At 40.3% G+C, this 24,503-nt stretch overlaps 2 protein-coding genes and 1 long non-coding RNA gene across 16 annotated transcripts in view; 2 read left to right on the top strand and 1 right to left on the bottom strand.

Annotated features, from left to right (window-relative positions):
• Positions 1-5,119, top strand: part of Ldd (lipid droplet defective) — a 36,508-nt gene extending 31,389 nt beyond the window's left edge. For all 8 annotated transcript variants that reach the window (XM_077408772.1, XM_077408768.1, XM_077408773.1 and 5 more), the window contains one exon: positions 3,193-5,119. In XM_077408772.1, coding sequence (XP_077264898.1) covers positions 3,193-3,321 — 129 coding nt within the window. In that variant the 3' untranslated portion in view covers positions 3,322-5,119. The remainder of the gene's footprint in view (positions 1-3,192) is intronic.
• A 1,222-nt stretch (positions 5,120-6,341) lies between these two features.
• LOC143898959 (uncharacterized) overlaps positions 6,342-24,503 on the bottom strand; it is a 190,597-nt gene continuing 172,435 nt past the window's right edge. The window contains exon 4 of the long non-coding RNA XR_013257340.1: positions 6,342-6,664. This is a non-coding gene — a long non-coding RNA (uncharacterized LOC143898959). The remainder of the gene's footprint in view (positions 6,665-24,503) is intronic.
• The window catches only part of Mdr49 (Multi drug resistance 49), a 56,304-nt gene continuing 42,753 nt past the window's right edge, over positions 10,953-24,503 (top strand). For 2 of the 7 annotated variants that reach the window (XM_077408785.1, XM_077408776.1), the window contains exons 1-4: positions 13,461-13,672; positions 20,759-20,864; positions 21,998-22,451; positions 23,389-23,651. The gene's annotated coding sequence lies outside the window, so the exon portion shown is untranslated. Of the gene's footprint in view, positions 11,507-13,460; positions 13,673-17,206; positions 17,417-20,758; positions 20,865-21,997; positions 22,452-23,388; positions 23,652-24,503 lie in introns of those variants that run through there. The other 5 variants (XM_077408778.1, XM_077408781.1, XM_077408777.1 and 2 more) reach the window with 5 other exon arrangements.

Below are 24,503 nucleotides of genomic sequence, written 5' to 3'. Positions count from 1 at the left end.
CGCGCCGAGAGAGGATGTATTTGCACGCGGAGGGATGCACGCGGGGCAGCCGGACGCTGAAATTTGCATTTCGCGTAGCCATCGTCTTACCGCCGAACTTCCACCGGCTCTTCGCGACTCTTTGAGAAATTTACCGCGCGCAAAGCGGCCGCCGACTCGTATTTGCATAAGCCGGTTAATAGAGAAAAATTTTAATTTTGAGGCTAATTAAAAAACTTCTTACATATAAATCTTCATAGGTCGTACGAAGACGTTAGCTTTAATTAACACGCCCTCACACACGAGGGGTAACGTCACGATATTACGTCGTTATTAATTATTTTCGCAAATTGTACGCGCCGCATCCGACCGGATAAAAATCTGAAAATTGCAAAAAATTCAGTTGTGCGAGCAGCGCGCGAGGAGAATTTCCGGCGACGCACGGCGTGATACGATTCGAGCTTTAAAAAAAAATGGTCATTACGACGGCGCATAAAGCTTGCAGCAATCTCCTCGCTTTGTTTTTCTCAAATTCAAGTTTTATCTAAACCGTTGTCCGGCTGAGAATAATGAAACAGGATTTAAATAAAACTTTACAGCGAAAGCACTATTTTATTATATATTTACGCCGTAAAACTATTCACAGCTGTTTCCTATCCATTCCGATTTACGCGCTGGAATAATGTAGCGGAGTCTATTTCACTCGCGCATCGTGAACTTTATTGTGCCATATACGAATGCGAATTAGGAATTTATTGCATCACCACAGACGTGCAAAAAAAAAAATCCTCGAAATAACATGAAGTTATGGAGAAACGGCATTAACGATAAAGATTTTTTTTTTACTCGTTTTGCAACTCTTTTCGACAATACATTATTCAGTGTTTCGCGACTTGGTTGCGAGCGACGATCGTAAATCACGCAACGGTGAGTTGCGCGACAACGAAATCGCCGGTACGGGTATGTAGATCTTACGGTCCTGAAAAGTGTGTGCGCGCGATCCATTTCCAACTATTCTTCACCAGTTCTACGGCGTCTGAAAATTCTAAGAAGCGGTTCCAGATCGAAATGAACTTTCGGCGCTTGAGGGAAGGCATCAGGAATTGAAATCGTTGCGTTGAGTGATCGATCGATCCCGATGAAAAAGGTGCGATTTTTATTTCGTGGAATGAGAAACGCGAATTGCAGCAAAAAATGCACTTCTAAAAATTTATTTACTTTTTTCTTACATTTCACTAATGCGACGATTGTTATTCGTCATTATTAAGCTATTATTCGCGTTATTAAAAATTTGACGAAGGATTCGGACAATAGTAGATTTCGTAGATGTAATATAATCCATTGGGAGATTGAGACAAGAACGCTCGCGAATAAAATATCAATATCCACTGTGAGAGGTGAACTAAGACGTGCGAGAAATTTCAAGAGGAGCGTTATCGAATGCAATGAATAATGGAAGCTTAATTGATCACTTATAAGGCGGCGCGTTGGCAAAGTGAGAGAAATTCAGTACTTGAAACGAAGAAGTGGTTTTATGGAACCTTTTTGTCATCAGAAATAGAATCACCTTTTCAACCAATAATGCGAACGATCTATCAGCCCGCGACGTTTTGCAATTTCTACGTAATTGGTTCATTCTGAAAATATTGACGCATGCGACAATTTACCGCACAATTGCATTTCGTTCTTCTTCGAATTCGGGGAACTCTTTCGGGATTATCATTGCTAATTGTTACTAGCGAGAAGAGTGAGTTTACGCTCACCGTTTCCGCGCCAGAAAACACAGTCATCCGTCCTCTCCTGAGCGTATTTAAATCGTCATTAAATACAAACTTGCGTCACGTATTCATCCCCGTTTCTTGAAACTTGGCCCATGCGAACATTAAGGGCTGCCATAAACCGCCGTTGTTTTGTAAGCTTCTCGAGTAACGACAATAGCAACAGCTCAAGTTAGCGCGGTTCGGAATATAAATTAAGTCCTAAGTACGGTATAGTAAACTCTGGGTCGGGTCGAATCTAAGAACTTCTAGATTACCGCAATACGACGGAAAATAATCTGCGCGGAAGTCTTCTTCTAAGAGTTTCGCAACCGCGACTCGTCCTTCGAAAAATCAAGGGCACTTACATAAATAAGATCTAAAATTAACAATTGTCAGTACGAATTATATTTGGGAGCAAAATTGAAAAGTGGTGGTTGCCACAATGCTAAAGAATAAATTCATCAAATTGTTGAGAACTAGAATTAAAACGTTGGCAAATTAAATTACTTATATTATTTTGTATTCTATCGATCAAGAAATATTACACTTAAATATAATAATTCAGAAGTAATTGCGCATTTAAAATTTATATTTCATGCAAATAATATTAATGCACACTTCATTGTATTATTAATAATACTTGGCAATTTTTTCCGACTTAGGCGCTCAACTTGTTTCTCTTGTGATAATTACGATACAATCACAAACGGTAAATTTTAAAATATCAAGCTATCTAACGATAGCCAACTCGGCCCGTATATTTTCCAAGAAAAAGATCGTTCCAAGTTTACCCGCGGCGTCAGGACATTATGTAAATGCATTTCTCACCGTGACGCAAAGACGGTACGGCGATCTCGCAAACAAAGTGGGAATTTTTTGCAGTATCGCGGCGTGTTTGTATGTAAACCGGGGGCGAACTTGGCCGGTCGGGAAAGTTTTGAGATTTTTATGAGTCTTCGTTGCAAGTAAAGCCCTTCGTCCTGCCGCCCACCGACCGCCGTTCACCCATCGCCGTTGCGAGAACGTGTTTCAACGCGAAGCACGCACGAAACTGCAGCGACGCAACGACCCAAAGTTTGCACCCAGTTCTCGGTGGAACTTCAGTTTTGCGACTCGCAGCCGCGATAATTGCAGGCGCGAGTGTTACGCGAGGTTTGATCGGCAAAGCAAAATTGCGCGTTCCATGGAAGTACCTCCAAATGTTGCAGACATTTGTTACGAAGAAAAAGAAAATTATCCGCCAAAAAACTAATATTACGAATAAAGTTTTCGTCAGTTCACTTGCCGTTGGAACTTTAATTCCAAGAGGATCCGAGATACATTCCATTTCCATTATAAAGTCTAACGCGTTAAAATTCTTATTTCGTCCTTTCTTTTCACAACGGCCGAGTTGATTTTTTATGATAATTAGTTTGCGGATTACGCGTCACATAATCTGCTGTGGAATGTACAGGTCCTGGTGACTTTCTCGGAGGAGCTGGACGACGAGGCCGTCGACGTGGCTGTCTTCGGCCAGGGCAGCAGGAACAGCGTGCCCAACATGTACTCCAGCATGGATACCATTCACATGGACACGTTTTGAACGTGTGCCGTTTAATTAGGCTAAGCTTCGGAAGCATTTCGCTTCAACTAGACGCGCAGAATTAATTGAAGTTTTACGTTTTCACTCGGTAAAGCCTCTCCTGTTCGTCGCACTCTAGCGGCGCGCATTTTCGTGGCGATTACTGTGATAGTTTATCTTTACGTTCGACGCCACGGCAAAACGCGCAATTCTTACGAGTTTAAAGAAAAAGAAAGAAACATCTTGTGATTTTCTTACACGGTTTTCTCCGAGAGAAAAGATCCATTTTTTGGACCGGGTTTCAGAAAATAATTCGCGACGAAACAGCTTCGACTCAGTCTCGGATTTAATTTGTAAATATCATATTTTCCTGGCAATTATGATTTAGCAATAATTCTAGAATTATTAGTCTCTTTTTAATAGAGTGTAAATGTGTGTAAGTACGTTTTTAGAATTAATTAGAAAATTCAGGAATATGTATAGTAGGGTTTTAGCAACAGATATTCTTCGCTGCTGACAGAGTGGACGCCCGCTGTTGGGAATCAATGCATGATTTATTTAAACAATGTATATTTGTAAGAGCGAAAAAAATATCGAGTGGCTGGTAAGGGTGATTGGTGAGGGTGATTGGTGAGGGAATTGAACTAACTAGAAACATTTCGTATTCCTTTAGCGAAGATTGCAAGTATCAGTAAAATCATTAAAAAATATCGATAATTACATTAATTTTATAGTATTTCGAATAATTGTGACAGTATTCCATCGTATCGCTATAATTATTAGCGGCCCGTCTATTTTACACGATATTTTGTATTAAGTAAGCTATCGATAAATATCGCTCGAACAATTATAACGGAATATTAGACGTCAATATCTTTTCACATGCCAACTTATCTAATGCCGCTGCCTATATTACAATCGAAATATTTTATATGATCGATATACAATTATACACGTTGACAAATATATTACATAGCTAAATATAGTCGAGAAATAATTGTATGCCACTCAATATGGAGAAATTTATTAAATAATTATGTAAATTTATTAAAATTCCCATTAATTGAGTACGCGCGCAAATAATGTAATTATTTGTTTAATTAAAAACGTGTAGACATAAGGGTAAATCAATTTTATCGGGTATAGGAGAGACGACCACTCGTACGTACGCGTTTCGCTTCGTTTTCGTTCATATTTTGCCGTGGCCCCGAAATTGCAATTTCGAAAACAGAAAATCCCACGAGCGACGATACCTCTCCCATCAATTTTCGCCGAAGGCGATTATCGACGAGTACGTTTGACACACCCGAACTGACTGGTTAAATATTGCCGGCGAGAATCGTGCTCATATGTACAAGCCCAGGGCTTTTATTTGTCGCGCTTGACGATGCAACATCGACTCATAGAAACACGAAGATCGATGTTTACGCGTTCGCGAATGGCGTAAAAATTGAAAGGAGACGCAACAATAAAGCGCGAGACGATGGAATTTATTGCCGCGGATCGAAGGCAAAGAGCGATCGAATAAGGGGATGAAAGCACGTGCTTTCAGAATGGAATACGTATACGGGGTAGATTCACGTCCCGAATTGTCCAAACTTCAAATATAAAGTGGAATAGAATGTTTCATTAACAGGAACGAGATAACGATAGCGTTGAGACTCAAATGTTATTGAGGGAAAAAACAACAATAAAAAATTCAGTGAATTACGGGTTAAATAAGTTTCAAAAAAATTCACGACTTTCTAATACATTATTTCGTATCATCTCGGATTCGCTACGGTATGAAATTTTATTGAAATTATTTAGTATATATATTTTAATTGCGTATTTCTATTCGAACGTCATTTGATTATATTTATCAAACGTTTTTGTATTTCGTATGAAATGTGAGCAGTAATAAAAAGCAACAAATTAATTAATATTTATACCATTTGAGATATATAATAAATCGAAAACGATACTTTACGCAACGAACTGCTGAAACGCATCGAAATTGTTCCGTGTTCTTCATTAATTTTCATTCATGAAAAGAGAGAATTGCGAATAAAAACGAATATCAGAAGCGAGAAATATTTGTATTATCATTATTAATCACGTAAATTTGCAGATTTAACGTGTAAAATGCGATATTGTGTGTATTAAATAGTTTGCAGCGGCGATGAATTGATATTAACGTGATAATTGCGTTTTATTCACTCAAACGTAAAGATCGAAGCGATGATAGGGAATGGAAAATGTAAATTATCGTTCCGCTAGGATATCTACGATTATTATTTCCTTAACGATATGCATTGTGTTCTGAATTTTCTCTTCTAATATATCAAGATTAGAATGCAATGTACTTAGAGTCAAGTGGAGAGCACCTGATAGTGAGTCACACACACACTATGTCGGTTTGGTTTCAAGTAACGACGAGCGCCGTAATGGGCCGCGACACATTGAAGAAAATATTCGACGTATTTTAAACGTAAAGTAAACTTTACAAGGCATTAAATGTTTCGTAACGGTGGCAAAACAATGTTTGGCATTTACCTACGACGACGCGCTGGTTACGTAAAGTCACCGCACTATTATTCACTAGCCGACACTAGCTCGAATACACAAGTAGCGGCGCGAGGTTTTATTATCAGTCGACCAAGAGACGTGGTAGTGCCTTGCGTCAAGTACATCTTTAGTTAATATTTTACGAAACACACAGTAAATATTTTACAAACGATGAAAGACTATCGGCTCGCGGGAATAATTAACTCTTCCGATCAACGATTTGCAAACGATGAGTATATATCGAAGCGGGTATTTTCGCGCTAGATATTACTCGTCTTACACAGAGTCGACGCGCAATTATGAATAAGAATTATTTAAGTTATCTTAATATTTCGCGTGTACTTTGCGGGAACGCGTCTTGCTTGATATCAGAAGGCAGGAACCACCTCGCGATTAGCGTACGTATATGATCGTATTAAGTGTGAGCGCGATGGAAGAACATGAGAAAAGAGTACTTTAGGAGACCATTCTGTTACGTATCGTACAGGTAAGTGCTATAATTATTTATTATTTTAATTTGAAATGATAGATCTGTGAATGTAACATCTAGATAGATTGTCTATTTTCTTGAACGGGCTACGAATATTTAGTTCTGGACTGTGTTTAATTTTCCGTAACAATAAAATGTAGTTTTAGAAATGGATAAAATAAAAAATACTTGAATGGTAAAATAAGTTTATGTATAACTTTATATCTGAAAAACTATATGAAACCAGAACAAATTTTCAATTTTTTATATATTCCATATATGTCTACCACCGCGTAAAACTCACCATTTTGAACGGTATGCAGCACAACGTCCACCGTCCGGCTTGATCTGAAACACAAAATCGAAATATTTTTTTTTTCAAATAAATTGCATTTATTAGGCCCTGATAAAGGAAAATTTTAACACCTTTTGCCTTTCCATCTATTTTATTTAATTTGAAATATATTTGAAATATATATGTAATAAAATATCCAGCATGCGCATGTACATTATTATATAAAATTCTGTGAGATCGTAATTAATCATGTTTCCTGCCGGTTTAAATGTGATTTGACCATTATTATATTTCCGGATCAAGAACGGCATATAAAACTGCGGAATCAAATGACTCAAACAAAGTTGTGTATCATTTATCAAGCATTTATCGATCATTTACGGTTAGGAGTATCATGAAAAAATTAAATGTAATCGGAAACGTTGAAACGACGAAGCAAGTTGATAAATACGAAAATAAAGTAAATAAATTTTGAAAGGTCAGAAACGAGAGCTGAAGTACAGGCTCGTAAATTATACCGCCCTGAGTGAACAACATTTTATTCGAATTAAGGGTGTAATTACGACTGTTATATAAAGGAAACGAGAGACAGTCCGCGAGAGAATGTTTTTAACATTTTCTTAGAGCGGCATATATTCGCGCGGCCACGAAACGTTTTAAAGAGAAGTTTAGTCCAATCGTCTACGTGTCCGGAATGTCCGGAAGTTTTTGCGCTGGGCGCAAAAGGGCGCGGCTGCAGGAAAAAAGAAATTAAGACGGAGATTAAGTTGCCGTAATTTTGCCCGATACGGCATTTAACTTTGTCCCCCCCAGGGCAGGATCACTGCTCGTGGCACGGAAAGAAAAGGAATCGCGGTCAATTATTCCACAACGAGGAATAGTTTCCGATTAACGATTCTGGCATTTCGCGAAAGAAGTGAAAAAAAAGATTGTGTTTTGGCGTTAATACGTTTGGCGTGAAGTATAAACGAAATGCAGAAGAATCCTATTTCTCTTCCTATTTCTCGCGAGTCGATTTTCGCCCCTTTTCGCTATATTAAAGTGGGATCTATAAATCAGTGCGAGAGAGATCAAAGATAGCTTTTCGCGCACCTAGGAAGCTATTGGCGATAAATTTAGAGCTTTCCGGCGCAGCAGTCCCGATTCCTACTTCGCGTTTCGCACGGACTTCGCTTCGTGAGGGATTTTCGCGATCCGCAATACCATTCTTACATTAACGAGATCCTCCGTTTTATTATAACACAGAAGAACAAAATTTAATGGAACATTCGCACAAATTCGACATAAATGTCGATTTAATATTTTGTTTTGTTTTATATATTATTATTATCACGCGTCTTTATCTATATTTCGTGATGCTTTTATTATTTCAGTTTGCGCCGTAAAGTTCACCTAAATCATTTTATTTACTTTATCCAGCTACGTTGCAAATTTAATCCTCTTTCGGAAACTTTATGCTTTGACGTGATTAAATTTTTCCACACATTTCTGTTTCGCTTGCCTTAAGTCACTTAAACCGCATCGGCATGATAATGGAACAAATTTAGCTAACGAAGGGAAGAATAAAGCGAGAGAGCGCGAGAGAGAGCAGGCTCACGTACGAGACTGTCTCTAGCCTGGCGGCTTTGCGGTGGATACACGTGGCGATTATCGTACGTGTGTCTTCTCTCGCTTCCTCCGACGTTGGTAGACGAACGAATTAAGAGGCTGAATACGTTCCGCAGCTTCCGGATAAACTTGGAAACAACTGCTGTCATTCGCAGATGCGCGCGACGACGACGTCGGCGGAATATGCGCCGCTTACTTTGGGCCGTCGAGCAGGCAACGAAAGGCGGTAAGCAACACCGGTTGTGCAAACGTAAGTACTCGAAAATCTTTGAGAACGCGCCGACTGTGATTCCGCGAGGATTAAACGAGCGCGCGCCCGCCGCGTCCGTTACCAACGGTGTTCCGGCTTGTTAGCGTAATTATATCCGCGACGGACGTGTTCGTATACGCGATTTGCGCGAGAGCGGTATTTCAACGTGTCGCGTGCGCGGCATCGGACGATCACGGCTTCCCTCCGGGAGGAAAATTTTGCAATTCGCGTCTAAACGTCGCGCGTAATCGGGCTCAACAGTTTGCCGATATTATCGGAGCGGAAGCGATTCCACTATAATTGGCGTGATTAATCGGCGGATCGGTCGTCGATGCGCGCGTGCACGAACCCTTGCGTTCGTTTATTCCGGGACGCTCGTGTTAATTACACCCCGCTTGTCTCGCAATAATCGCGCGCGCGTCTCGGGAAATATCTGAAATTCCGCGCGAGATAAATGACGACGCGCGTCACGCGACTGCGATCTCCCTCAGCATCCTGCCTGCGGTATCCTTAGCTCGGCAATCATCGGGCAACACAATGCGGATAATGCGCATTCACGGGAACACGGCCGAGATAGCTTTCTCCCCCCTCCCCCCGGTAACTCGAGAGAGCTCGCGAGTACCGCTACTGGTTACAGGAGGGTCTCCACTGGCGAAATGGAGATCCTTCATCAGCATCACGTCCCTCAAGTGTCTCCGCGAAGATTCCTCTCCGGCCGGAGAGTGAGTTAGATCGGTCGAAATAAATCGAGAGGGTTAATCCCCCCGAGGATTCGGTACGGCGCTCGCCCTGCCCGCGATCGCGGTTTCTGATGAGATCCCACTCGACATGGAGATTCGGGATCAATCGTCGGCGAAATTAAGCTCTTCATGCCCCCCTGAACCCGATAATACTAAATGAATAGTATATATAGTTTTTGTATCTCAATGAGCTTTGCTGATAAGAGAGGCAAGGAATACGAGATACTTCGCGTCGCGTTGTTTTATTCTCTCGGAATACACAATATCGGGGCACATTAAATCTGCTGCTCCTCGCGTTCGAGAGAGTTTGCTCAAACTCACATTTAAAATACGAGATACTCTCGTGCGATAAGATTTTCTTATCTTAAGAGTTAAACTATAATTTGGAACAAATATAGTAAAAGAATTGTGTTCGATTAAAAGGAGAACTTATTGTTAAACGTATATGTTCGAAAACCGAGTAAAACGGCATACTTGGAAGATATAACTTTAAAATTATAATAAAAGAATAATAGAAAAGTGATAACTATATAGACACTATTATCGAAGTTTCTAAATTACTTTCTTGGATATCGATGTAGATTTTAGAAGCTTCTTTCTATCGACTTTCTGATGTATTATCATAAATCTAAAATATATAATAATAATAAATAATGAAGTTTCCCGATGCAAAAATAATTTCCTTTTAATAAAGTTCTCATTTAACATTCTTTTAATAAGATAAAGAAAAAATATTTCTCTCGATAATGATGTATATTCCCGGAATTAATAATACATAAAATAATGGCGTTATTATTTTACGAGAAAGTTAAAATACACAATTGCTTTTTTAATAACACAAGATAGATTGGTTCGAAACGGTTCATTTTTGGTAATTAAATATTCACTACGTCGATGGGGGCGAAGGGGTCGGACGAGGCGAGTTTTATCGCGCGGAAAATTCAGAGATACGCGATTAAATTCGTTCGCTTATCCAGTAGCGAGCTTACACTCTGGCGGAAGATAACGATAACACGTCGGACGGGATGCTCTCGCGTCATTAACAATGGAAATTTCGAGTTTTTTGCTTTTTGGTTCTCTGAACCATAATAATATCGAGTGCGTCGGTAACGAGCACGAAAAAAAAGGGGGAGATGGAAGTATCGAAGATAGCAACGATCGGGTTGCGCGCGCGTGCACGCGCCAAATAAACAATGATTATATACCGTGTATGCTGCAAATTTCTATATTTGCGGATCATACGAGCTGATATTCCCGCGAATATCAATTTATGACTTTAATATCGAACAAACATAAGAAATGTAACGTATGGAAACTTCCTTCCACACACGAAGTTTGCGAGCGAGCGAGCGACGTTTTTGCGAGATTAGGTTTTAACGCTGCGCGCGCACATAACGCAAATCTGTTCACCACACCTCGGTTCAATCAACACGAATGCTCCTTGTCTCGTAGCAATTGATGAAGGCGTATCTAATTAGATCGATTCCCGCAACTAAATCCGTTCTGAGATAATATATAACGTCTCGCTGAGACGCGGCAATCCATCTTCCATAAGTCTAAGTTATGTAACTCACTCATCTGGCTGGATGAACACGTGATGTAACTTGGAACTTCCGCGTTATGCGCAATAATATTCTGTTAAATAAAAAAGAAAATCAATCGTTCCGCGTGTCAATAGGTACAATATAAAGTCAGAGCATTATACCAATTCATTCTTTCACCGTCGGAAGACACGCGCGATCAATCGCGACTATCAATTTAAAATCAAGAAAATTCGCACGAGAGACAAATTATAGGGAAAAGACGTAAGCTTATGTGATTTTACAGACGATCGTATCGTCGCAATCCGCGACACAATAACGCGGCCCCGTTGTCGGAGCGCGACGCAATTCGGAATATTCTGTTGACGCAAATCTGCATACCTCAATTCAATCAGTTCGCATCCTCCCGACACGTCTTGTTCCACGCGCGACCGTGCGTGTGCTTAATTAGATCGATTCCGCCATGCCGAATTCATCTTGGCGCAGCCTCGGTTTGCCAAGACGTAACGATCCATCATGGCCTCGGTAGGCGCGTTCGCCATTTAACCCGATTCCCGCTGGATCAAGGACGAAGACGAGGCATTCCTCGGACGAGGGTGCCGCAGCCGCCGCCGCCGCCGCCGTTGATCAAGATTAATCGTATGCAAATTACGCGCGCGTCGACTGGAGGATTCCGCGAGTTTTGGAGACTTCCACCGTCGTTAGAAGGAAGGCATGACGGAAGGAAAGATCGAGCGTCTCGTCGAGATCGTGGAGGTAATTGAAAAGACACGGGAAATTCTGTTAGATGCGAGAAATTCCGTTAAGGAACGGCGCTCTTGATAGTCGATTTTTCGAGCAACGTGATACTCGGGGAATCATATCCGAAGGAATAATTCCCCAAGTATTTCGGTGTAGTCCTCTTCGACCGAGCAGATTTATCAATTTTTCATTGTTCTCCGACTGAACGCGAAAGATCTTCCACGAGGAAGAACCGCGCTCTTTCCACTTCCGTTTTTAAAATTTCATCAGTGAGAATGTATGAAATTACGTAAGAAACTAGTTGCAAACAGCAAACCATGCGTATTCTTCCTTTCAAGTTTCTGAACGCATTCTATACAATAAGCTTAGCGTAAAAAAAGAATTGTAGTAGATGTTGCTCGGTAGAATGTTTATTCTCATAAAGTAATTGGCCTTTCACTACAAATAACCCTTTAATCGATGAAGAAATTTCCATGCAGTTGGAGAACCTTCAACGTTTAATGCAAATGCGACTGTCCCATATTCACGTCTTTTGTTCGCGCATTTTCTACAATTCACGGTTTACTAGTTTTCGCGGAATTAAGATTATCGCTTATTCACAGATTATTTTTTGAGAAAAATAAAATAAAATAATGGATAAAGACAAAATTTTGGAATGTTTCCTTCTAACACTTTGGAATGTATATATAGCTCGGGGTTTTTATATAGTATTTAGTATAATCTTTGGTTATTTACTGCTGGCTTATTTGACTATTAAGTCTCCAAGAGTTTCTTAAACATTGCCTCATTGCTATCAAGACAAGTAGGTACAGTTAAACGCTGGTTTTAGGCCATTAGCGTCATGTGTTTTATCGTGTTTGTATACACTTTATTGGTTCAAACAACTGTGTACGGAAAGAACGACTTGCTAGGATGTTCAAAAATTTAGCTAAATACAAATTTAAAAATTATTTTCTTAATTATTTAAATATTCACATTAAGCCGCGTCCAGACTTGTATCGTATCACCATATCATGATATTTTCTTATCAAAATACGGATATGCTGGTTATAATGATATGCCAAGGTATTTGTTTTCGATACGTATTTGTATCCCGTATACAGATTGAAAATAAAGACCTTGGCATATCATTAATAACTAACATATCCGTATTTTGATAAGATAATATCATAATATAATACGGTGATACGATACAAGCCTGGACCCGGCTTTAGATGTTCAAGCTAGTTGCTAGAATGTCAAAACTTTTTGCAACATCATCATCATGTTTGAGCGTCCTACGTAATTATTTTTAGATTTGTATTTGACTTAATTTTTATATACTTCTGCAAAACCATTCTTTCTGCATAATAATAGAAAAACTCAATTCTAAATTAATATATATATAATTATTGATAATAATTTAAATGTTTTTATTCGAAAAAAATTTCAAATTTCTTACGGCATTTCTTTTCAGAATTCCAAAACATCTAAACTAAGTTTCTTTTAAAATATCTGACAAAAAGAATCGTAAAATTTATTTTTTACTAAAATTTTGTGAAATTGCAAGATGCACACGTAATGAATTTTATAACAAGTTGAAAAATTGGATTATCTTATCTTTTTAATTTTCCAATAAAATATAAACATTTTTTTTTTCTGTATAGTTATTATCTTTCTAAGAAGTCGTAACCTTGATCAGAATTAAATTAATTGTTCAATTCACGCAATATATTTTTTCCAAATCATCATATAAAAAAAACATCTAAATGAAAGAAGGATATTGAAAGTTCTGTGTCGGACAAAGACGTCTAGGTCTGCCAGGTCATTGTCGACGTGTATTGGGTGTAAACTCGGCATTAATGTCTACCAAGACCCGGACAGACGCGTAAGTAAGCGACCGTCACTACGGATACGCACTCACACAAACTCAGTCACGCAATGTACGTAGTAGACGGTGATATACATAGAGGTTCTAGTGGCACAGAGGGGTCAGTGTAAAACTGCCTTCTGTCCGTAACGTGTCGAACCGTAGTCGGTCGAGTGAACTGTCGCACAGTTCGACCGACGAAGTCCTTCTTCAATCCAGAAGAGCCCTGTAGAGAAAGCGCGACGGCTCCTATATCTGAGAATTTCCTTATCGCGAGGAGTTACGCCAGACACCAAAACCCTCGAATCCCTCCGCTCTTTCCGTACAAGAAAGTAAGTGCGAGAACCTCGGCGACAATCGATTTTGACGATCCAAAGTGACTTTAGTAGACCGTTAAAAATAACTCATTGTTGCACCTGCGAACGTTATTTAATGTAGGATTTATATAGAATTATGTAGAATATAATGCAGCAGATCTTTCGTTTTATTTGTCGTTCATAACGAATCACTTCGTCGCTAGAATTTAGATTTAACGTTGCACGCACGTGATGCGTATCTGATATGCAACCGCATCCATTCAATTAGCACGAATGTTCCTTCCGTGTTCTGTAGCAATTGATGATTGAAGGCGCATCTAACTAGATTGATTCTCGCTACTGAATTCAACTGAGATAACACGTGCTTAGACATGACATTTGGCTTTGGGAGCTTTGATTAACGATTGATTTGATAAACTGAATTAATCTCGCTTTTGAGACCGTTAAAAATAAAATATTATATGTATATATCGAAAGTATCATGGAAAAAATTTGGGAATATAGAACAGAACGAGTGCGATATCACTAGATTGTTAAATATAAAATTGCTAATTGTCACTTAATATGCGTTTTGTTCCATTTCGCGTCGACAATCGGTCCATTCTCGCGTAAGCCAAGTAAGAAGCTTTAGGTTGTCGATGGGAGAAAATCAATATGAGTCCACAGGGCGGAAGTCATTTAATCTGCATTTTCTTTCTACCTGCGCGTGATCCTTGCAATATGGGTCACACGGAATATGGAATATTCCGTGGGAGGAAATATGCGAATTTATGCGTATACGGAGGACAATGCGGATGCCGACAGATTGCTGAGACTTATCGGCGGGCATTATCTGGCGCGATATCGGGAAGTGGACGGAGGCGTGAGTCGGTCAGACCGCGATTATATACGTACGTGACCGTGGAAAATCGTATGCCATAAATTTGCTGGTTGTACCCCGAGGCTACAGAGCGCGCGCGTTGCACGCGAATAAATCAAAGCCAGGGGCCAGCTTGCGGCGAAAAAATTCAATCAAACAAACAAATGTGTCATCGGACGAATGTGCGAAACGATTCGTCGATGGACTTACAAGTGTCTGTAGATATTCGACGAGAACACTTTGGTTTTAAATTTATTGATCGAAGGCACAGAGGTTGAGGTTGAGAGAGAGAGAGAGAGAGGGGGGGGGGCAGAGAATGTGGTGTAAAAATACTAATCGATGTTCACTTAAGTAATTAGGTTAATTAGATTAAAAATTCTCCGTCTATTAATATTTTCATACCATATGATACATCGTTCGCAAAAATATTGTTATATAAATCTTAAATTAAACTTCAAATAATTTTAGAAACTGCTAAGTTTTATTTCGCTATTTATCTGGAAAATGATAAAAAAGTCGCTATTCTTTTAATATAACAAAATATTAAAAAATTACAATTTTTAGGTTCTAAAATCTCTGCTCTGAATAAATATTTTAGTATTTTCATATAAAGACCGTTAAATTTTAATCAAGCTTTAATTTAATCAAGATTGTCAATGACGAAATTTTCAGGTTTCATATTTTTCTCATTTTTAACGTAGTTCCAATTTTTTAATAGGTCTTCAAACAAATATAGAAAGTAAATAGAAAAAGTTTGCTGGTGGAAATAAGTAACGTGTGGCGCGCAAATTACTCGAAATAATACCATAATTAATCCTTTGTCCGTTAAACCGCGTAACATAGTCCGTGACTAACTGTATGTAGCTTTCCATCGGATACGGAAACTTCGCGAAAATATGGAAATAGCCCCTTCCAGTTTTAGTTTCACGGCCGCATTACGTACGTTTTACGTTCACGCCTTGTTACGTGGCCTTAAAATAGCGACCACCGGTTTTAGCCCGCGCAAACCAGATAACCGCCGGCGTTTTATATATTCATGCTTCTTGCAGCGACAGAAGTTTTCCATACACATACGCCAGATTGACATATCGTTCAATTAGTAAATCGTATTTAATTTCCCGCCCGTGCGTCGTACATATGACGCGCGCGTTTAACCGAATATTTTCTAATGAAACCGCATTTCTAATTGGGTTAGATATCAAATATTAATTAATTGACGGTATGTATTGTGCCGGTAATGCGCATAGCAAATCACGCGCGACGAGAATTGATTTGAATTTGATTTTTGCGCACGAATTTCCATGCAAATTTACTCGATTGTCATTTCGTCAATAAATAATTGATAATCGAAATTAATTATCGATGTAATGGTGTTAATTTCCCGCGCGACTCGTATCTGGGAATCGACTTTTCAAACAACGCGTTCGAAATCATCGGCGGCTAATTTCGGTCGCGTATTTACAGAGGGCAAACGCATTTTTCACACCGTAGGCTTCATCGGAAAATGCGGTTGCCCGCGTGGGCGGGGAAAACTTCGTAAAAACGAGCCGCCAAACGAATTTGTTTTATACCTTGTCGCGTGTAATCGAGCGCGCTTTTACCGCGTTGTGCTCGACGATCGCGTTCAAATATCAATCGCGAATGGTCGCGGACTGCTGTTTATGCAACTTTCAACGTGTTTCGCGAAAAACTCGTCGCGGTCGGACGTAACGCGCGGTTTTTCTCCCTCGTCGCGTCGGGCAGCGCGCTTTTTCGTCTCTATTAGCGTCGAAAAATGCGTCTGAGATCGTGGTCGAGCGACGTCGTATTACCGAAAGAAGACGCATGCCCCCCCCCCCCCCGAAGAGGAGGATTTTCGGAATCGAAAGGAAGCCCGTCGCTACGTGACGTTTCCCCGACGTCTATCGCGCGCGTCTTGTCCCGTTCGCCGTGCCATGTCTTCCTTCCGGATCTGACGCCCGGCGGTAGTTGGCCCCTTTCGAGATCTCCAGGGGAAACGCGCGATGTGTATGTGTCGCGTGCGCTTAGGGAAGTCGAGGATCTTATTGAATCTGCTGTAATCCGCGGCCGACCGACGTGTATACTCGGATGCTTTTGACAGCGCTCCGGCTTTGCTCTCCTGGCTGGATTATATCGATTATATGACGCAATAACGCCCGGCTTTCTCAGAACGATATCGATTTTACAGCGTCCCGTCGACGCCATAGGCCCGACGAGCGCCCCGATAAGCGAGCTTTGATAGCGGTAGCCAGAATTTCGTGCGATCGACACCCTACGTTTCGCCAACGTAATTATCGTTGAGTCGCCCTCTTGCAACGAAATAATATTCTAACTGGCTAAAACCAATGACTATTTTCACGTGTCGAGATATACGCACCCGTTATCCATAATTATTATAAGAAAAAAAAAAGAACAAAGAGCTCGTTGTACGTTTGAAGTCGCGAAAATAACCGTTTCGGCCGTAACATATTTCGTCTTAGGCCTTGGACTTGCAATTAGCGTGGGTAATCTCGAAAGTATCGATCCGTCGGACGCCTCGCCGAGCGTGTTGTAACGGCGTGCCGTAGGCTTACCGCAGTATACGAGAAAGAGCGAGCTGTATATAATTCGGCGATCTATATATGCCTAAGTGGCAACCCAGAAAACAAGTTGGCAGAGAATCGGCCGGCCGAACAATGAACAATCCAGTCAGACCTGTGCGTTCGCGCGACTCGGATTCGCCGCCGCCGGAACTTTGAGTTTCAGTTTTCGTCCTCTCGTCTTCGCGTCCGAAACCATGGGGAATTCTTCGAAACGAATTATCGATCGCGGCGGCTGGTATAGGTATCGCGGCAGGTGCGAGTGAATCCGCGATATTTCCACGGACTGATAACCGATATCGCACTAGGGATTCTTTTACGGTATCGTATTTTTATATCTTTACGATATTGACATGGACATCGCGGATCTCATAATACTGAGACACGATGTAATTGAGCTCGGGCATTGTGAAAGGAATGAAGGCACTTTGCCTCTGCGAATTCGTTCTTTAACCACTTCAGACTCGATTTCTGAGTATGCTCTTATATATATATATATATATATATATAGAGAGAGAGAGAGAGAAATACAAAATATAAATAAATATTAAAATAAAATTGTAAAAAAAAAATGATTCTGCTCTTCAGATGTGTTAACACTAGACTAACACTAGAAATATCAAAGTAGTCAAAATGATTGGCTTGTAACTTTTTTATCAAATTTATAACGGTATACATTTTCTGAGATACTTCGCGACTTTTGTTGCAATGTGTAAATGATTAATTTGATCAATTTACACTTGCTCTCTTCATTCTTTTTTTCAAAAGATATATATATATAGTATATTTAAATAGTAGAAATAAGTAGATACATAAATCTCGTCTGTAGTTTTAGTATTAAATTCAAAACATTGATGGGTTTTAAAATTGTGATATTGACAGCTAGCTCATTTGCAACTTCTGATATCACATTCTTAGTTTTCTATTGGTATTGATCGATATTAGTTAACAATGTTTAGGGTGCTTTGTAATAACGCTCCAGTAATGTTATACACAAGGAATATCGCTCACCTTCATTAACGCATTCTTCAAGTTTCAAGATAATTATGTATCTATTAAATATATATATATATATATATATATATATATATATATAGTGGATGTGTCACAAAGCTATTAAGGTGTGTGCTCATGGACAAGCGCAAACAACACTCCTTTGTCTCTGAAACATTTCGAAGGAATGTAAATATTACGGTTATATAGCCTTATCGATGTTACATAAAACGCCCCGTTAATATTTTATATTACGTATCTCACCGAAAATACAAAAAATAATTCAATACGGAGAATTCTCTGTATAGAGGAAATAAATTTCATAATTAATAAATAGATAATAGAAGATAGCAATTGATATAAATCGATAATTTTAATAATTAATGAAGTTTTGCTACTTATTAGCTTCATTATCCGTAATCTTATTAAACCTTAAAATTGATACCCGTTGCCATTAATGCAATATTAATAACCATGTAGCAGGAAAAATGATGAATCAAACATACAAAACAATAAAAAAAGGAACGATTAAATAGAATTTTATCGAATAATTATGTACCAATTTCAATTCTATTTTTCGCAGTAAAGCCTGCTTATCTGCAAAATTAGATTTCCTAGATTAAAAAAAATGTTTTAAATTAAATATTTAATATTTATATATTAAATATAATTTAAAAAGGCTATTTCTTAAATTAAGGAAATTTTTTAAAAAATAGACAGCTATCATCTCGATATAGTCCGCATAAATTCGGGAATAAAATATCTATGCAGCATAATTTTTTTTTAAGACATTCGATGCTTTGTCCCGTCTTCACGTATGGTGGCGTACGTATATCTCTTTCAGTAAAAGGATTGAAAGGGGCGAGAGAGAACGGAGCTCATCGTCTTGCCCTCCGCGTTTCTACGAGATATCGTCGCGATGAGAAAATGCGCCAGGGTTACGGAGACGCTGATAGGATACTTTTATTGAAGGGGGAATATGACGATCCGGCAATATCCTGCGTTCCGTCCATTTCTTTAACCCGTTGACGAGCATTATGAGTTTCACCACGCTTCCTCCATTTTTATCTGATAATATATATCGTCCGTTTTTTATCCGATAATATTGTCCGTTTCCAGGATCAAGCCTGTGGGTCTTTGTGACGAAAGAATGATGATTAAAGGGCTATACGTGCGAGCCGCCTGCTGATCACATATAGAATTTTGTCGCAGGAACGATTACTTATGAAATCGGAATTAACGAGTTTTATTTAAGTGCAATATAGCAAACGTATAGAGCGTGAGAATGTTAACTCGAGAATATAAACAATGCGCTCTTCGCGAGAGATCTCTCGAGAGACTTTCCGCGACGTCTTCCCGGTCCAGTTGGATTTCGTGGAGAGATTCCGCTCGCGCGAGACTTTACTTAATACTCGCCAACATCCGGAAGAGAAACGATCAACAATGCCGTAAGCCGGAACGGATGGCATGGCGCGACGCGGCGACAAAAATTGAAAATGCGGAGAATGTCGCGGTGTGTTTCGTCTGTCCGACGAGATTTCTCGGTCGCGATGTTTAACCGAGATAGCTCGAGATAAAGAGGAAGAATCGCTGCGCTCTGCATTTTCTCACGAAAAGATCCCCGGCGTGTCTAGGCGCGCATCCCTCACGTATTTCACGGACCCCGGGGGCGTTTGCGGAATTCTCGTTTGCGACGGGGAGGGCATCGGGGGAGGAAGAGAGAGTGAGGGAGTGAGAGAGGAGAAGGAACAAGCGGAGGAAGCGAAATTCACGCAAAGGAGGAATCATCGAAGACTCGTCGACCTCTTCTTCGCTTCTTCGCGCGCGGGATGGCGCAAAAGTTCGGAATACAGCCCCGAGGTGGCGAGTAACGGCAGCGACGGAGATGATTGATAGCAAAGAACGCGCGGCGCGACTCGCACACCACAATGGGGACCAGAAATATGAGATTGGAATAAAATTCATAGCCGTTGCCAGGGGAAACGTTAGGCCGCGATTGAGATGCAAATAAGAGCGAGACACCCGGTACCGGCGACGACGGCGACGACTGCGACGACTTCGTGGCATCTCCGTAACTCCTTCGTACCGACGACAGAAGAGAATTTTTTATGAGCTCGGGGGAAGTTGCTATCTGCGCCCGAAGTTTTTCGGCGACTTTGGAAATTTTTTCGCGGATGGGTCGGACGCCCGACAAGTATCTCCATTCGTATCGCGAATCAACTGTTTATTTGAAAGCGGCGTAAAGAATATTTTAGGAAAGTATTAGGCTACGCGAGATGCACCAGAGAATCAATAACGATGAAACTATTTTAACTCTTAGCCGACATGCGACAGTCTCAATTTCCTTCGTTCCTTTCTTATTCCAATTCAACCAAAACGTGCGATTTTTGTCATTCTATAATAATTATTCCTCGCTCTAATTTAATAAAACAATTTTACGGAATAATCACGGCGGCGAGCTTACAATTAACGCACAGTTAATGAAGCACGTTCGTTAATCGTTGTAAGAAATTTTTTCAAAACTAAAATTTCCACAAAAATAAAATTGCTCCAGGCTATAGTATGCTGTAGTAACTTTAATTTTACGTATAATATGTATCCATTGTCATAATGTATTTATATGGCGTCGACTTCTTTCATTAATCGTAGTACGACCTTTTCTTCTTTCAGTTAAATTTAACGGCGGACGAGTATCGCTATCATCTCGCGGCTCGAAGGGCCATTAAAGGTATTATTCGATCCGCTAGCGTGGAAACATAGCCCGTACCTGATGAGTGTGAGTATCGTTTCACTCAGAACATTCGTATAATTCCCCCCGTTAACCGTTCATTATCCAATTACACGCGATCATTTTCCACGAGATCGCCATATTGTTCCGACCGTGATTCCAAAAGTGATTCGCCTGAATGGCGGATTTCGATCCGCGGAATCGCGCAGCTCTGTTTCCGCAAAGCGGATCAAGCGCGCGACAATGGTTTTTCCACCCTTACGTATCGCGATTGCCACCTAACGAACGGAACGGTGATTCGCAGCTCTTTATCCGACAATTACGCGCGCGGGTTTTGCGGAAATGGATCGCGGGTGACTCATGAAAGAGTATACGTAAAAGGGGACTTGGCATGCACGTGCACCTTTCTGGTCTCATTATCGCGATTGTGTCGTCGCGATTCCGCAGAACGAATAAAATGCAACAAAAGGGTGAGAGCAACGCGAGAATGTCGCTATACCATTAGCGGTATAGACCGACCGACTATATATGTAAGGTGAGGTGTTGCACGTACCTGCTACGTCCGCTCGTTCCTTATTGATCGCTCGCGCCAGGGCTCCTAAGCGCCGTAAGAAACTACATAAATTAATCACGAGACGAGAGAGACTTGCCGTGGGCTCTTAAACGGATCACGTCACTCCCGGCGGTATTAGAAATTAAGGATAATTAGGAGAATCAAGATAGAATGTTGGCGCGCACGCGATTTGTCGGCTCTTTCGTTTCCTTTTTCTGAAAGATTTATTTATTTTTCTATTTAGCGAGACGAGCGTCTTCCCTAAATGATTACATCATTTCGGGAAGGGAGGCAGATTACACGTAATAAATATATAAGCGAATTAACGCGAATGAGAAAAGAGAGCAGCTGGCAAATTCGGAGATCAATTGTTAAGAAATAAACGATACTGCTATTTATATGTTGTCTCATTTTTTTAGCTGCAAAAGCAGCTAGATAAAAACTATAACCTCCACCCATCTTGAACGCGATTTTCCGTTAAACAGTGTGAATGATAAGATCAGGAATGAAGCAATAAATTAGCACGTAAATTGGAGTAAATAGAACTTGATTGGCGACGATAAGAATTTCAGCTCAATATAGCGTATTACGGCATCTGATAACTGTCGTTTTTTCTAATACGTTTCAGATTCGATGGACGTGCGGACATATGGTGAAGCAGAGAAGATTTATCGGGAATACCAACAACAAAATGATCAATATACGGAAACGTTCGTAGACGTCTTAGAGAGATAATTTAATTTGCACGGTCCGAATGTGAGAAACGTTGTTCCTCATGAGTTAAAACACGAAAGCAGGTCTTGCAGGTTTTGAAGCTTATCAGGAATATCACGGCGACAACTGACTGCTCACATTGCGGAGCTCAAGATGTGTTGTTGCACGTTGTAAGAAGAGTTACATAGATTCGTCGATCGGGTCGCGAAACATATTGGCAGGTTTCCACGAGCCGGAAGACGAATGCTAGATCCGTCACACAGATCTAGATGTGATCGCACTTGTGATTCTATTTCCTTTGTTGTATTTTGTCCAGCGAGACTTTTTAGAGAGACGTTTTAAAGAAATTTTTTTACTTTCTTATTACGGTGAGTGAAACACGATACTATTGTTTTTGTTCATTTCTCTCTTATTGAAAAATTTAGTGTAATAAAATCAAACGAAACCCGTACCTCCAACGGAGCGTACGCAATCGCGAGAGTTACGAGCTCCACACCCGAGCGATTGTAGAAAGTTTCCGGATATGTGTGTAAAATAGAGAGAACATTTTTCGATTGCGTACGGTCCGCGTGTACCAAATTATCATGCTGCGTGGAACGTAATTGCGAATTCGTTTCGGAGCAGTTAGCAGTCATGATATACAATAAATACGGTCGCGTATATTCAGTATTCTAAAAACTTTATATATGAACGAGAAAAATAGATTTAATATTCAAAATGTAATAGTTTCAAAATTCTAACGGAAAAAAATAGAATGTATAAAAATAGTTACACATATAATAATATATGAAATATAAGAATCTAAAAATATAAAAATTAGTTTCTGTATTTTATGTTCATGAAAGAATACATTAAATATACGCTCGCTTATATTTGCACTTACAAGAAATGATTAGACGAAAGTTCTGACGTAATGCACGGCAATTTTAACGGGTATCCAATAATAGAAACGGTTTTAAAAGGATGTTATCGGCGGGCCGGGTCAGTCCATGTTACAAGAAACAAGGAATTGTGAGACAATTCATCAAAGTTTACGGTGCGTGGTATCGTCACGAAGTAGTAAGACATTTACAGCGATCCGCCTCGACAATCGAACGGCAAACCACTTGACCGTTTAAAAACAACTTGATCGAGTTTAACGTGTAGCCAATATAACAATAATTTGTCTGCGTTTCGCGCGCGTTTCTCAAGCAGGTTGCTGTCGAACAATCATTGAGACTAATCGATTATTCAGAGCGGTCTTTCCTCGCTCGCGAATGCCGCGCGGAAACAAATGGCACAATTTAATCGCCCTTATTCTTTCAGATTTTAGATACTATCGTTCATTTTACGGAGAAAGAGGCATAAGCCAAAGTATAATCGAGAGTGTTATCCGCAATATTCATTACGTTTGCTCATAACTCTCGCGGAATCAATATAGAGGAAATTAAAATTTGCATATCGCAATTGAGAAAACACGTGGTCGAACTCCGTGGGGAAAAACGGACGATGTTTTAATTTGCAAAGCCCAAAACTGAATTTTCGACCCTCGTATGCGCCACGCCGCGAAGCGGAGTTTCGTCATAATGGTGAGTAATATCTGTGCACATTATAAATTAATTTGTGCTTTTCTGCACGCAAAAATATAAAATCTCATTCGTTACATTCGCCACTAAATCGTCGTTCGCTTTATGTAACTCAATATACATATAACGAATGTGCTGCGCTTATTGGCGCACGTAACCCAAATAGTATATTACGTAAACTCGGCGAGTGACTCGCCAAGTCGATAACCTTGGTCACGGTCGACCGACTTGCGAATCTGCCTGGCCACTCACTCCAGGCCACTCCAGCCCGAATTGTCGAACGCGAACGGAAATTTCCGCTCGGTTCCGATTGCCCCTAAAGATTTACACGTATTGTCGCGCGCGGAATTGTATTGTCATCCATGCAAATTCTGGAGAGCGAGCGGAGGATTACGCTCGCGGAGTTCCTCCCATTAATCAACGTTTCCTGTTGCACTTAGAAGATCAGCTCGCGTGGCTCGCACCACCTCAACTCCGCAATCCAATTTATTTCTCGCGTTTCGGACACGTGAAAACATCCGCGACTTTCCGACGAGAAATCGAAGGATGCGCCGCGTTTTTTTCTTTCCGTTCCGTTGGGCGGCAATGTCGATATTGTAATCTAGAGATTTGATGCATGACACTATCGTTTGCATATGTATATCGTAGGATAACCTCGCGCGACTGACATTGAACATTAGCATGTAAGATCGGCCCTGTTATGCAGATCGGCGTACGAGCGTGATGCAACAGGCACGTTCGTACGTATCGCGAATGCGAGAAAGCGTTCCGTTCCGTTCCGGTTCGTATCGTATAGATCAAAGGTATCTCGAAATATCCCGCGGGTTCATCGGCTCTCGTAATAACAATCGAACA

The sequence above is a fragment of the Temnothorax americanus genome, unplaced genomic scaffold (assembly GCF_048541705.1).
Source record: "Temnothorax americanus isolate GAGA-0224 unplaced genomic scaffold, ASM4854170v1 Scaffold25, whole genome shotgun sequence".
NCBI lineage: Eukaryota > Metazoa > Arthropoda > Insecta > Hymenoptera > Formicidae > Temnothorax > Temnothorax americanus.
This window is presented reverse-complemented; position numbering and strand designations above follow the sequence as displayed.